Raw genomic sequence first — 15,904 nt, 5'->3', positions numbered from 1 at the left:
GGACACTGGCACCACACATGACAGATACAGTGGGTGGCACAGGCGGGACACTGGCATCACACATGACAGATACAGAGGGTGGCACAGGCGGGACACTGGCATCACACATGACAGATACAGAGGGTGGCACAGGCGGGACACTGGCATCACACATGACAGATACAGTGGGTGGCACAGGCAGCTGTTGGTGCGGGCACAGATGGCGCTTACACTGCGGTGACAGGCGACGTCTCCATGCTGCTGGCGGAGGGAGCGCTGCGGGCAGATGTCAGCACCATTCCACGGGCTGGTAGAGCGGAGTCCCCGCAGCAGCAGTGCTCGGCTCTCCCGCTCACTCCATGTCCAGCTCCGGGTGGCTGCGCTGCTCCCGCACGTAATCTCCACACGCCGGCTCTGTGTCCCGGTCCCGGCAGCTGTAGTCCGCCCTCCGCTCAGCCGGCTGTCCGCTCTCTATGTGAGCGGGTTACTACGAGCCGCTGTGCACTCTGTATCAACATCCTGATCTCACATCTCGTGAGCCAATTAGGACGGTGTTATCAGAAAGCAGTGGCGCCCTCTGGCCGTGGAAGACCTACACTGCGCCTACAGTGACCGGATGCTGTCATGTCATCTGATTGCCCTGTAGTACGGCGGCCGGCTGTGTGCCTGATGGCGCAGGGGCTGAGCTGTCTGTATCTTCTCATTATCTTCTGTGAGGATCTTGTATAGAGGAGACCACCACTAATAAAGCATTGAGAGACCACCGCTAATAAAGCACTGACACCTAGACATGGCATCTGTAAGGATGGAGGCCACCACTTAAAAAGTACTGACACCTAGACATGGCATCTTCTGTGAGGATGGAGACCACCAACAATAAAGCACTGACACCTAGACATGGCATCTTCTGTGAGGATGGAGACCACCAATAATAAAGTACTGACACCTAGACATGGCATCTTCTGTGAGGATGGAGACCACCAATAATAAAGCACTGACACCTAGACATGGCATCTTCTGTGAGGATGGAGACCACCAATAATAAAGTACTGACACCTAGACGTGGCATCTTCTGTGAGGATGGAGACCACCAATAATAAAGCACTGACACCTAGACATGGCATCTTCTGTGAGGATGGAGACCACCAATAATAAAGTACTGACACCTAGACATGGCATCTTCGGTGAGGATGGAGACCACCAATAATAAAGCACTGACACCTACACATGGCATCTTCGGTGAGGATGGAGACCACCAATAATAAAGCACACCTAGACATGGCATCTTCTGTGAGGATGGAGACCACCAATAATAAAGTACTGACACCTAGACGTGGCATCTTCTGTGAGGATGGAGACCACCAATAATAAAGCACTGACACCTAGACATGGCATCTTCTGTGAGGATGGAGACCACCAATAATAAAGTACTGACACCTAGACATGGCATCTTCGGTGAGGATGGAGACCACCAATAATAAAGCACTGACACCTACACATGGCATCTTCGGTGAGGATGGAGACCACCAATAATAAAGCACTGACACCTAGACATGGCATCTTCTGTGAGGATGGAGACCACCAATAATAAAGTACTGACACCTAGACATGGCATCTTCGGTGAGGATGTAGACCACCAATAATAAAGCACTGACACCTAGACATGGCATCTTCGGTGAGGATGAAGACCACCAATAATAAAGCACTGACACCTAGACATGGCATCTTCGGTGAGGATGTAGACCACCAATAATAAAGCACTGATACCTAGACATGGCATCTTCGGTGAGGATGGAGACCACCAATAATAAAGTACTGAAACCTAGACATGGCATCTTCGGTGAGGATGGAGACCACCAATAATAAAGCACTGACACCTAGACATGGCATCTGTAAGGATGGAGGCCACCACTTATAAAGCACTGACACCTAGACATGGCATCTTCTGTGAGGATGGAGACCACCAATAATAAAGTACTGACACCTAGACATGGCATCTTCGGTGAGGATGGAGACCACCAATAATAAAGCACTGACACCTAGACATGGCATCTGTAAGGATGGAGGCCACCACTTATAAAGCACTGACACCTAGACATGGCATCTTCTGTGAGGATGGAGACCACCAATAATAAAGTACTGACACCTACACATGGCATCTTCGGTGAGGATGGAGACCACCAATAATAAAGTACTGACACCTAGACATGGCATCTTCGGTGAGGATGGAGACCACCAATAATAAAGTACTGACACCTAGACATGGCATCTTCGGTAGAGGATGGAGACCACCAACAATAAAGCACTGACACCTAGACATGGCGTCTTCTGTGAAGATGGAGATCCCCACTAACAAAGCACTGACACCTACACATGGCATCTTCGGTGAGGATGGAGACCACCAATAATAAAGTTCTGACACCTACACATGGCATCTTCGGTGAGGATGGAGACCACCAATAATAAAGTACTGACATCTACACATGGCATCTTCGGTGAGTATGGAGACCACCAATAATAAAGTACTGACACCTACACATGGCATCTTCGGTGAGGATGGAGACCACCAATAATAAAGTACTGACACCTACACATGGCATCTTCGGTGAGGATGGAGACCACCAATAATAAAGTACTGATATCTACACATGGCATCTTTGGTGAGGATGGCGACCACCAATAATAAAGTACTGACACCTACACATGGCATCTTCGGTGAGGATGGAGACCACCAATAATAAAGCACTGACACCTAGACATGGCATCTTTGGTGAGGATGGAGACCACCAATAATAAAGCACTGACACCTAGACATGGCATCTTCGGTGAGGATGGAGACCACCAACAATAAAGCACTGACACCTAGACATGGCATCTTCTGTGAGGATGGAGATCCCCACTAATAAGGCACTGACACCTACACATGGCATCTTCGGTGAGGATGGAGACCACCAATAATAAAGCACTGACACCTAGACATGGCATCTTCGGTGAGGATGGAGACCACCAATAATAAAGCACTGACACCTAGACATGGCATCTTCGGTGAGGATGGAGACCACCAATAATATGGCACTGACACCTAGACGTAGCGTCTTCTGTGAAGATGGAGATCCCCACTAATAAAGCACTGACACCTAGACATGGCATCTTCGGTGAGGATGGAGACCACCAATAATAAAGTACTGACACCTACACATGGCATCTTCGGTGAGGATGGAGACCACCAATAATAAAGTACTGACATCTACACATGGCATCTTCGGTGAGTATGGAGACCACCAATAATAAAGTTCTGACACCTACACATGGCATCTTCGGTGAGGGTGGAGACCACCAATAATAAAGCACTGACACCTAGACATGGCATCTTCGGTGAGGATGGAGACCACCAATAATAAAGTACTGACACCTACACATGGCATCTTCGGTGAGGATGGAGACCACCAATAATAAAGTACTGACATCTACACATGGCATCTTCGGTGAGGATGGAGACCACCAATAATAAAGTTCTGACAACTACACATGGCATCTTCGGTGAGGATGGAGACCACCAATAATAAAGCACTGACACCTAGACATGGCATCTTTGGTGAGGATGGAGACCACCAATAATAAAGCACTGACACCTAGACGTGGCATCTTCTGTGAGGATGGAGATCCCCACTAATAAGGCACTGACACCTACACATGGCATCTTCGGTGAGGATGGAGACCACCAATAATAAAGCACTGACACCTAGACATGGCATCTTCGGTGAGGATGGAGACCACCAATAATAAAGCACTGACACCTAGACATGGCATCTTCGGTGAGGATGGAGACCACCAATAATAAAGCACTGACACCTAGACGTAGCGTCTTCTGTGAAGATGGAGATCCCCACTAATAAAGCACTGACACCTAGACATGGCATCTTCGGTGAGGATGGAGACCACCAATAATAAAGCACAGACACCTAGACATGGCATCTTCTGTGAGGATGGAGATCCCCACTAATAAAGCACTGACACCTAGACATGGCATCTTCGGTGAGGATGGAGACCACCAATAATAAAGTACTGACACCTAGACATGGCATCTTCGGTGAGGATGGAGACCACCAATAATAAAGTACTGACACCTACACATGGCATCTTCAGTGAGGATCGAGACCACCAATAATAAAGTACTGACACCTACACATGGCATCTTCGGTGAGGATGGAGACCACCAATAATAAAGTACTGACACCTACACATGGCATCTTCGGTGAGGATGGAGACCACCAATAATAAAGCACTGACACCTAGACATGGCATCTTCGGTGAGGATGGAGACCACCAATAATAAAATACTGACACCTACACATGGCATCTTCTGTGAGGATGGAGACTACCACTACTGACACCTAGACATCAATCAGTACAGTCTCCTAATACCCCAGCACTCCAGGACTTTTTATGAATTTTTCAAGTCTTATCAAGAAATCAATGTTAAAAAATAAAGAAAAAGACGTAAAAGTCTTCAAACTCCGACCACAATGCTTCTGAAAACCAGCATTTAGGTCAGTGTGGATTTAATATGCACACATATGGTGACTGATAATGTCAATGCGCTAGTGCATGGGTGATTTTCCACAGAGAACGACCCTCCATGTGGTCATGAATTGCATTCGGCAGTTCTGTGGTTATGACTTTGCTAGTGTCACGAGTATCAAAATATCAGGAAGCTTGTGAGCCGATGCCGATGAGCACATGGGGCAGGACTGTCATGTCTGTATTTTGCAGATGAGACTGGCCCCTGAATTGCCGCATTGAGGTGCATTCACAAGGCATGATTATCAGAAATGAGCTTTCCTAGGACCGGTAGTGCCAACTGACTGCCAATCACCTGGCAAACAAGCCAAATACTCATTTGTCTAATTAAATTGCTTTTAGAGGGGTTGTCCAGTCTTAATTGATAAGTCTGCAGTCACTCTACATAACTACAAACTTCTGAATCCCCCCCAGTGCACATATTGTGCGTTGCGAGGATTCGACAGTTTTTGGTAAGTATGCGTTGTGCCTACTCCCAACCACAGCCTGTCTAGTGGGTGTGAATCGATCAATACAAGTGTGACTGTGCACGGAGTGACTGTGGCCAGATATTCTTTAAGCTTACATAATATTATCCTGTGTAAACATGACCTGTGCTGCTGAGAATGATAAGGGTATGTGTCCACGTTCAGGAAACTCTGCGTGTTTGACGCTGCGTAGAGCCTGCGTAAAATCCTGACCAAATCCTGATGCAATCCTGAACGTGGACACATACCCTAAGAGTCCATGTGCACAGAACGATCTATGATCATTTTGTGTGTAATGGAAGCGCATTCAGCCTGTGTGAACAGGCTATTAAACAATCGCCATTCACCTTCTATGTAGCTGATCAGCGTTTTTATGGCTGCGGTTCGGCCAGCGTAAACCAACCCTTAGCATGAAATAGCGTTAAACTTACCACAGCATCGCAAAATAACATTTGGTGCTACATGTCAAACCACAGCAAAACAACACTTAAAAGGAACCTGTCACCTGAATTTGGCGGGACCTTTTTTGGGTCATATGGGCGGAGTTTTCAGGTGTTTGATTCACCCTTTCCTTACCCGCTGGCTGCATGCTGGCCGCAATATTGGATTGAAGTTCATTCTCTGTCCTCCGTAGTACACGCCTGAAAACACCTGAAAACTCCGCCCATATGACCCAAAATCTGTCCCGCCAAATTCAGGTGACAGGTTCCCTTTAAATCAGACAAGTAAGGCTGCCGTCACACTATCAGTATTTGGTCAGTATTTTACATCAGTATTTGTAAGCCAAAACCAGGAGTGGAACAATTAGAGGAAAAGTATAATAGAAACATATGCACCACGTCTGCATTTATCACCCACTCCTGGTTTTGGCTGAGAAATACTGATGCAAAATACTGACCAAATACTGCTAGTGTGACGGCAGCCTAAGACATATATTTAACTAAAAAAAGATGCATAAATACACACAACAAAAGTGGACGTACCCAAATAGCAAAGGGAGGGCAAGCCTGTATATACACTGCTCAAAAAATAAAGGGAACACTTAAGCAACACAATGTAACTGCAAGTCAATCACACTTCTGTGAAATAAACCTGTCCAGTTATGAAGCAACGCTGATTGTGAATCAATGTCTCCTGCTGTTGTGCAAATGAAGAAGACAACAGGTAAAGTGGTAGGCAATTGGCAAGACAACCCTTATAAAGGAGTAGTTCTGCAAATGGTGACCACAGACCATTTCTCTGTTCTCATCTCTTTTGGCTGTTGTTTTGGTCATTTTTGCATTTTGTCATTGCTCTCACCCCTAGAGGTACTGCACAGTAGCATGAGCTGGTGTCTACAAACCACAGAAGTTGATCTGGTAGTGCGGCTCATCCAGGATGGCACATCAATGTGAGAGATGGCAAGAAGGGTAGCTGTGTCTGTCAGCACAGTGTCCAGAGCTTGAAGAAGATACCCAGAGACAAACTAGTACACCTAGCGACGTGTCGGGGGAACTAAGAGGGCAACAACCCAGCAGCAGGACAGCTACCTCCTCCTTTGTGCAAGAAGGAACAGGAGGAGCACTGGCAGAGTCCTGCAAAATGACTTCCAGCAGGCCACTAACATCCATGTGTCTGCTCAAACTATAAGATATTGACTCCACAAGGGTTGAATGAGGGCCAGACTTCGACAAGTTGGTGTTGGTCTTACAGTCCAACACCGAGCAGGGAAATTGGCATTTTCCAGAAAACACCAAGATTGGCAGAGTCAAAATTGGTGCCCTGAGCACTTCACGGATGAGAACAGGTTCACACTAATCATATGTGACAGAATCTGGAGATGCCGTGGAGAAAGTTCTGCTGCCTGGAACATCCTCCAGGTTTGGCAGTGGGTCAGTAATAGTGTAGGGGGGCATTTCTTTGGAGGGCCACACAGCCCTCCATGTGCTAACCAGAGGTGTACCCTGACATCCATTAAGTAAAGGGATGAGATCCTCAGACCCAATGTGAGACCATATACAGGCGCAGAGGACTCTGGGTTCCTTCTGATGTATAACAATGCTAGGCTTCCTGTGGCTGACGTGTGTCAACAGTTCCTGTATGATGAAGGCATTCCTCAGACCTGAATTCAATCGAGCACATCTGGGACATCATGTCTCATTCCATCCACCAACATTTCATTCCACCACAGACTGTCCAGAAGTTTACTGATGCTTTAATTCAGGTCTGGGAGGAGATCCTTCAGGAGAAGATCCACCACTTCATCAGGGCCATGCCCAGGCATTGTGGGGAGGTCGTACAGGCACGTGGAGGCCACACACACTACTGAGCATCATTTTCTTGTCTTGAGGCATTTTCACTGAATTTGGATCAGCCTGTAATTTGATTTTCCACTTTGATTTTGAGCATCATTCCAAATTCATATCTCCATGGGATATTAATTTTGATGTACATTGATTATTTTTATGTTTTATGGTTCTCAACACATTCCACTATGTAATGAATAAAGATTTGCAACTGGAATATTTCATTCAGTGATATCTACTGTAGGATGTGGGATTTTAGTGTTCCCTTCATTTTTTTGAGCATTGTAAAGAAAAGGACACTATCTCAATAGTAACAGAAGCAGTTATAGAGGTAGCACTGCAAAACTGCCTGCAAGCCCAAGACCATAAGCACAAAAAGCAAACTGCACTATAAGTCTGCTGAAGCCCTGCATAGCAGCAGGCATGAATATAGAGTGATGCAGGGAAACACAGTAATGTAGTTAGTAAAGACAAATAGCTACCAAGAACAGAGTCCTACCAGACCTGATGCGTGTTTCACACAAATGTGCTTCCTCAGAGGATGATACACTGTCCACCTGTGTAAATATATAAATGTATCCCATTTTGTTCCTGAGCTGGAAATATAAACTCTGGAATCTGATTGGTTGATTGAGAAAGAAATGTCAATTTTTTGTAAGATCAGTTTGAGGATGAAGCAAGAAATGGCCACACTGCTTTATCAGTGAAATAGCTGTTCTTGCAAAATCAAATAATTGTTTAACAGGCAATTTAAAACCCCAGCAGCACATCTGGTCTTAACCTTATGCAGTTATCCGAAGTACAATTTAGGCTGAGTCTACACTTTGGCCACGATACAGGTCGTGAGGCCAAAGACTGCTATTTGCCCCTGCTACATCACAGTATAATGCAGGTGAATGGGACTACATTGTGACCAACAAGATACAGAAACCAACAAATTAGTATCGATCTTCGGCCACCCAGCTTAAAACTACTTGACAATCTGCAGTATTGAAAGGATGGTGTCTTCAGAGACAACCACTTGCAGACTGGAGTTGTTGCAGCAATAAGCCTTGGGGATGCCAATACACAAACCAAAGCTATCATCCAAAATTTCAAAGGAAAGCTGCAGTCAAAATTTTCCCCTAAAACATTGTAGCCTTATGTTGACAAATTCCATAGGTGGCCCTGAAGGGAAACCCATTCTATGGTGTGTATTCGCCTTTAAGACAAAACTAGCACCAGGTTTTTGCTATGTAATCTGAGAGCACTATAATGTAGGAGTAGAGACGCTGATTACAGTGATCTGTCACTTACCGGGCTATGTTTTGCTGTTTCACAACAATCAGCGCTTTATCAGTAGTAGGAGATTATTATTACAGTACAAGCCGCCTTCTAGTCCAGCCACTCCCCCAGCACAGATTAGAAGCTTCCTGTCACTTTACAATGTACACAAGAAGCTGTGGTGTGGGACAGGTTATACACAGCTGAATAACTAAGCTCTACTAGATCGGCAGCAGAGAAAACTTTGATTCCTTCATAACTGGTGCACCCAGTAAAGTAAGTGATAAATCACTGGTATCAGTGTATCTCTGTCCCGAACTCATGCTGTTGTTAGATTATATAGCAAAAACCTAATGACTGATTCCCTTTAACAGGCCATACTGATAGGGGTTGGTTTCATAGAATAAATGATTAAAATGTGTTTTATGTACCGTAATCTGCTCTATCCTATACCTTTTTAGTAATCATATCTAAGAAGACTCCCTTCACTGATGAATCATTACTTATAAAGTCTTGTGTCGTATCAGTTCTCCAAGTAAATGCTTTAAGTTTCTCTAGACTGTGTGCCCACGTACGCAATTATTATTTCAGTCAGCTAAAAAAACACTGAACCTTGATATACGCCCACATATTAATGTGTCTTAGCAAATACTTTTGTTAACTTCTTTCTTGTCTTTTTTATTGTAATTACAACGTATTTTACCAAACCCACCATGTATGGAGGGTCATGGCCTTATGACTGATTGACAGACACTCTCTGTATGCACAAAACTGTCAGTCACTGATAGAACCGCCCACTAGATCAAAAATCCAAGAAAAGCAGAGGATTAAATTATTAAAACATAGGTTATACTGAATCTTTTCTCACAAAGCTATATATCAGTGTACACCGTATCCCCGCTCTATAACTGTCACGCTGTAACTGTACGTGAGATAGGGAAATGGGCTCTTCACGGTCCTTCAGGCAGGGGTCCTAACTATCCCTGTTCCCAAAGGTACCACTGAAGGTGAGGAGGCTTAGGCCTCGTGCCTCACTGTTCTCCTGTTATATCTTAAGCCAGGGGTGGGCAATTAATTTTCCCGAGGGGCCACATGAGAGACCGTGACCATTGTGGAGGGCCAACATTAATTCTGCTCAATATTAAAGGGAACCTGTCACCCCCAAAATCAAAGATGAACTACGCCTACCATCATCAGGGCTTATCTACAGCATTCTGTAATGCTGTAGTTAAGCCCCCCATGTAACCTGAAAGATGAGAAAAAGAGGTTAGATTATACTCACCTGGGCAGGCGGTCCGGTCTGATGGGCTTCGCGGTCCGGTCCGGGGCCTCCCATCTTCTTACGATGACGTCCTCTTCTTGTCTTCATGCTGCGGCTCTGGCGCAGGCGTACTTTGTCTGCCCTGATGAGGGCAGAGCAAAGTACTGCAGTGCGCAGGTGCCGGGCCTCTCTGACCTTTCCCAGCGCCTGCGCACTGCAGTACTTTGCTCTGCCCTCAACAGTGGGCACCCATGTAAAAGGGAAAGGTCTTTAAAGGGAATAAAGTTTATGTTCGTGACGCCACCTGTGGTATTAGATCAGTGGGGACCGATGCTGCTTTTAGGGGTCCTCTGGGGTGATGTTATGGCAGCTAAATGGTATAACTTCCCACAGAGGAATTTATCCCCAGGGCTCCCAATGTGTAGATGGTAGATGGTGAATGGCACAGTAAAGAATGAGGACAAAGGTTTGCAGTCTCTTTACCTTATTTACTGTCGACTTCAGGCAGCCACAGTCCAGGACACCAGATCACAGGGCAGGCAGGGAATGGCCGGCTTGAAGGAAAATTAGGAGTCCCCTTATCCAGGTGGAAATCAAAGCCTTCCTCTAGCGCCGCGTAGGTGTAGTCCCTTACTGCCTATGGCTTCACATAAGGTCCTCACAGATGTTATCTCTCTCTCTGTCCCTCGGATAGGACATAAACCGTATTACTGGTGGCTTGAGGCGGTTTATAGGGACTTTAGCATGCCTCAACCTCTGAGGGGTGCCTGTTGTGAATTCTGTTGTCGGGCTCCCTCCTGTGGTCATGAATGGTACTTCGGCTGGTTCTGTCCATGGACTTCCTCTGGTGGGTGTTTCTGAGTTTCCTTCCACAGGTGACGAGGTTAATTCGTTAGCTGGCTGCTCTATTTAACTCCACTTAGATCTTTGCTCCATGCCACCTGTCAATGTTCCAGAATAGGTCTAGTTCACTCCTGGATCGTTCTTGTGACCTGTCTTCCCAGCAGAAGCTAAGTTCCTGCTTGTATTTTCTTTGGTTTGCGATTTTTCTGTCCAGCTTGCTATTTTTATTGTTGTCTTGCTTGCTGGAAGCTGTGGGACGCAGAAGGAGCGCCTCCGCACCGTGAGTCGGTGCGGAGGGTCTTTTTGCGCCCTCTGCGTGGTCTTTTTGTAGGTTTTTGTGCTGACCACAAAGCAACCTTTCCTATCCTCAGTCTGTTCAGTAAGCCGGGCCTCACTTTGCTAAATCTATTTAATCTCTGTGTTTGTATTTTCATCTTTACTCACAGTCATTATATGTGGGGGGCTGCCTTTTCCTTTGGGGAATTTCTCTGAGGCAAGGTAGGCTTTATTTTTCTATCTTCAGGGCTAGCTAGTTCCTTAGGCTGTGCCGAGTTGCATAGGGAGCGTTAGGAGCAATCCACGGCTATTTCTAGTGTGCGTTATAGGATTAGGGATTGCGGTCAGCAGAGTTCCCACGTCCCAGAGCTCGTCCTTTATTATCAGTAACTATCAGGTCATTCCGTGTGCTCTTAACCACCAGGTCCATTATTGTCCTGACCACCAGGTCATAACAGTACAGGTGGCCCAAAGTACTAATGCATCTCAATAGAGGGATAAGAGAAGTTCTGAGACCATTTTTTTTTCTTTGCAGTGTGTTTTGTTTCTCTTTTCCCCTTTACCTCTGGGTGGTTCAGGACACAGGTGTAAACATGGACATTCAAGGTCTGTCCTCTTGGATGGATAATCTCACTACAAGGGTACAAAACATTCAAGATTTTGTGGTTCAGAATCCGATGTCAGAGCCTAGGATTCCAATTCCTGATTTGTTTTTTGGTGATAGATCTAAGTTCTTGAATTTCAAAAATAATTGTAAATTGTTTCTTGCCTTGAAACCTTGCTCCTCAGGTGACCCTGTTCAACAAGTAAAGATCATTATTTCTTTGTTACGTGGTGACCCTAAAGACTGGGCATTTTCCCTTGCGCCAGGAGATCCGGCATTGCGTGATGTTGATGCGTTTTTCCTGGCGCTTGGATTGCTTTATGACGAACCTAATTCAGTGGATCAGGCAGAGAAAATCTTGCTGGCTCTGTGTCAGGGTCAGGATGAAGCGGAGATATATTGTCAGAAGTTTAGAAAGTGGTCTGTGCTCACTCAGTGGAATGAATGTGCCCTGGCAGCAATCTTCAGAAAGGGTCTCTCTGAAGCCCTTAAGGATGTCATGGTGGGATTTCCCATGCCTGCTGGTCTGAATGAGTCTATGTCTTTGGCCATTCAGATCGATCGACGTTTGCGTGAGCGAAAAGCTGTGCACCATTTGGCGGTACTATCTGAGCATGGGCCTGAGCCTATGCAATGTGATAGGACTTTGACCAGAGCTGAACGGCAAGAACACAGACGTCGGAATGGGCTATGTTTTTACTGTGGTGATTCCACTCATGTTATCTCCGATTGTCCTAAGCGCACTAAGCGGTTCGCTAGGTCTGCCACCATTGGTATGGTACAGTCTAAATTTCTATTGTCCGTTACTCTGATTTGCTCTTTGTCATCCTATTCTGTTATGGCATTTGTGGATTCAGGCGCTGCCCTGAATTTGATGGACTTGGAGTATGCTAGCCGCTGTGGTTTTTTCTTGGAGCCCTTGCAGTATCCTATTCCATTGAGAGGAATTGATGCTACGCCTATGGCCAAGAATAAGCCTCAGTACTGGACCCAATTGACCATGTGCATGGCTCCTGCACATCAGGAGGATATCCGCTTTCTGGTGTTGCATAATCTGCATGATGTGGTCGTTTTGGGGTTGCCATGGCTACAGGTTCATAATCCAGTATTGGACTGGAAATCTATGTCTGTGTCCAACTGGGGTTGCCAGGGGGTACATGGTGATGTTCCATTTTTGTCTATTTCATCTTCCACTCCTTCTGAAGTTCCAGAGTTTTTGTCGGATTATCGGGATGTATTTGATGAGCCCAAAGCCAGTGCCCTACCTCCTCATACGGATTGCGATTGTGCAATTAATTTGATTCCTGGTAGTAAGTTTCCTAAGGGCCGATTGTTCAATTTATCTGTGCCAGAACACGCCGCTATGCGGAGTTATATAAAGGAATCCTTGGAGAAAGGCCATATTCGCCCGTCGTCATCACCGTTAGGAGCAGGGTTCTTTTTTGTGGCCAAGAAGGATGGTTCTTTGAGACCTTGTATTGATTACCGCCTTCTTAATAAAATTACAGTCAAATTTCAGTATCCTTTGCCGTTGCTGTCTGATTTGTTTGCTCGTATTAAAGGGGCTAGTTGGTTCACCAAGATAGATCTTCGAGGGGCGTATAATCTTGTGCGTATTAAACAAGGCAATGAATGGAAAACAGCATTTAATACACCCGAGGGCCATTTTGAGTACCTGGTTATGCCATTCGGGCTTTCCAATGCTCCATCGGTATTTCAGTCCTTTATGCATGACATCTTCCGAGAGTACCTGGATAAATTCCTGATTGTGTATTTGGATGATATTTTGGTCTTTTCGGATGATTGGGAGTCTCATGTGAAGCAGGTCAGAATGGTGTTCCAGGTCCTTCGTGAGAATTCCTTGTTTGTGAAGGGGTCAAAGTGTCTCTTTGGAGTTCAGAAGGTTTCATTTTTAGGGTTCATTTTTTCCCCTTCTACTATCGAGATGGACCCTGTTAAAGTCCAGGCCATTTACGATTGGACTCAGCCGACATCTGTGAAGAGCCTGCAAAAGTTCCTGGGTTTTGCTAATTATTATCGGCGCTTCATCGCTAATTTTTCTAGTGTTGCTAAACCGCTGACTGATTTGACCAAGAAGGATGCTGATGTGGTCAATTGGTCTTCTGCAGCTGTAGAGGCTTTTCAGGAGTTGAAGCGTCGTTTTTCTTCTGCCCCTGTGTTGTGCCAGCCAGATGTTTCGCTCCCGTTTCAGGTTGAGGTTGATGCTTCTGAGATTGGAGCAGGGGCTGTTTTGTCGCAAAGAAGTTCTGATGGCTCGGTGATGAAGCCATGTGCTTTCTTTTCTAGAAAGTTTTCGCCTGCTGAGCATAATTATGATGTTGGTAATCGAGAGTTGTTGGCCATGAAGTGGGCATTCGAAGAGTGGCGTCATTGGCTTGAAAGAGGCAAGCATCGCGTGGTGGTCTTGACAGATCACAAGAATTTGACTTATCTTGAGTATGCCAAACGGTTGAATCCGAGACAGGCTCGATGGTCGTTATTTTTCTACCGTTTTGATTTTGTGGTTTCGTACCTTCCGGGCTCTAAGAATGTGAAGGCTGATGCCCTGTTAAGGAGTTTTGTGCCTGACTCTCCGGGTGTTCCTGAGCCGGCGGGTATTCTCAAAGAGGGGGTAATTAATTTTGTGCCTGACTCTCCGGGTGTTCCTGAGCCGGCGGGTATTCTCAAAGAGGGGGTAATTTTGTCTGCCATCTCCCCTGATTTGCGGCGGGTGCTGCAAAAATTTCAGGCTGATAGACCTGACCGTTGCCCAACGGAGAAACTGTTTGTCCCTGATAGATGGACTAGTAGAGTTATCTCTGAGTTTCATTGTTCAGTGTTGGCTTGTCATCCTGGAATCTTTGGTACCAGAGATTTGGTGGCTAGATCCTTTTGGTGGCCATCTCTGTCGCGGGATGTGCGTTCTTTTGTGCAGTCCTGTGGGATTTGTGCTCAGGCTAAGCCCTGCTGTTCTCGTGCCAGTGGGTTGCTTTTGCCCTTGCCGGTCCCGAAGAGGCCTTGGACACATATCTCTATGGATTTTATTTCAGATCTTCCCGTCTCTCAAAAAATGTCAGTCATTTGGGTGGTTTGTGATCGCTTCTCTAAGATGGTCCATTTGGTACCCTTGTCTAAATTACCTTCCTCCTCTGATTTGGTGCCATTGTTCTTCCAGCATGTGGTTCGTTTACATGGCATTCCCGGAGAATATCGTTTCTGACAGAGGTTCCCAGTTTGTTTCGAGGTTTTGGCGAGCCTTTTGTGCTAGGATGGGCATTGACTTGTCTTTTTCCTCGGCTTTCCATCCTCAGACTGATGGCCAGACCGAACGAACCAATTAGACCTTGGAAACATATCTGAGATGCTTTGTTTCTGCTGATCAGGATGACTGGGTGTCCTTTTTGTCTTTGGCTGAGTTCGCCCTTAATAATCGGGCCAGCTCGGCTACCTTGGTTTCGCCGTTTTTCTGCAACTCTGGGTTCCATCCTCGTTTCTCTTCAGGGCAGGTTGAGACTTCGGACTGTCCTGGTGTGGATACTGTAGTGGACAGGTTGCAGCAGATTTGGACTCATGTAGTGGACAATTTGACCTTGTCCCAGGAGAAGGCTCAACGTTTCGCTAATCGCAGACGCTGTGTGGGTCCCCGACTTCGTGTTGGGGATTTGGTTTGGTTATCTTCTCGTCATATTCCTATGAAGGTTTCCTCTCCTAAGTTTAAACCTCGTTTCATTGGTCCGTATAGGATTTCTGAGGTTCTTAATCCTGTGTCTTTTCGTCTGACCCTTCCAGATTCTTTTTCCATTCATAACGTATTCCATAGGTCATTGTTGCGGAGATACGTGGCACCTATGGTTCCATCTGTTGATCCTCCTGCCCCGGTTTTGGTGGAGGGGGAGTTGGAGTATATTGTGGAGAAGATTTTGGATTCTCGTGTTTCAAAGCGGAAAATCCAGTATCTGGTTAAGTGGAAGGGTTATGCTCAGGAAGATAATTCCTGGGTCTTTGCCTCTGATGTCCATGCTCCCGATCTTGTTCGTGCCTTTCATATGGCTCATCCTGGTCGTCCTGGGGGCTCTGGTGAGGGTTCGGTGACCCCTCCTCAAGGGGGGGTACTGTTGTGAATTCTGTGGCAGAGCTTCCTCCTGTGGTCACAAGTGGTACTTCGGCTGATTCTCTCTGTGAGCTTCCGTTGGTGGAGGAGAGTGGTACTGCGGCTTCTGAGTTTCCTTCCTCATGTGATGTGGTGAAGTCGTTAGGTGCTGCTCTATTTAACTCCATCTAGTGCTTTGATCCTGGCCTCCAGTCAATGTTCTAGTATTGGACCTGTTTCCTCCTGGATCGTTCC

The 15,904-nt window shown here is 46.1% G+C and overlaps 1 protein-coding gene across 3 annotated transcripts in view; it reads right to left on the bottom strand.

The window, feature by feature from the left end:
* The window catches only part of KLHL2 (kelch like family member 2), a 241,466-nt gene extending 240,928 nt beyond the window's left edge, over nucleotides 1-538 (bottom strand). For 2 of the 3 annotated variants that reach the window (XM_069744186.1, XM_069744187.1), the window contains exon 1: nucleotides 211-538. In XM_069744186.1, the coding sequence (XP_069600287.1) occupies nucleotides 211-278 (68 nt within the window). In that variant the 5' untranslated portion in view covers nucleotides 279-538. The remainder of the gene's footprint in view (nucleotides 1-210) is intronic. The other variant, XM_069744188.1, reaches the window with a different exon arrangement.
* Between the last annotated feature and the right edge of the window lie 15,366 nt (nucleotides 539-15,904).

Source organism: Ranitomeya imitator, chromosome 1 (assembly GCF_032444005.1).
Source record: "Ranitomeya imitator isolate aRanImi1 chromosome 1, aRanImi1.pri, whole genome shotgun sequence".
NCBI classification, from domain to species: domain Eukaryota; kingdom Metazoa; phylum Chordata; class Amphibia; order Anura; family Dendrobatidae; genus Ranitomeya; species Ranitomeya imitator.
This window is presented reverse-complemented; position numbering and strand designations above follow the sequence as displayed.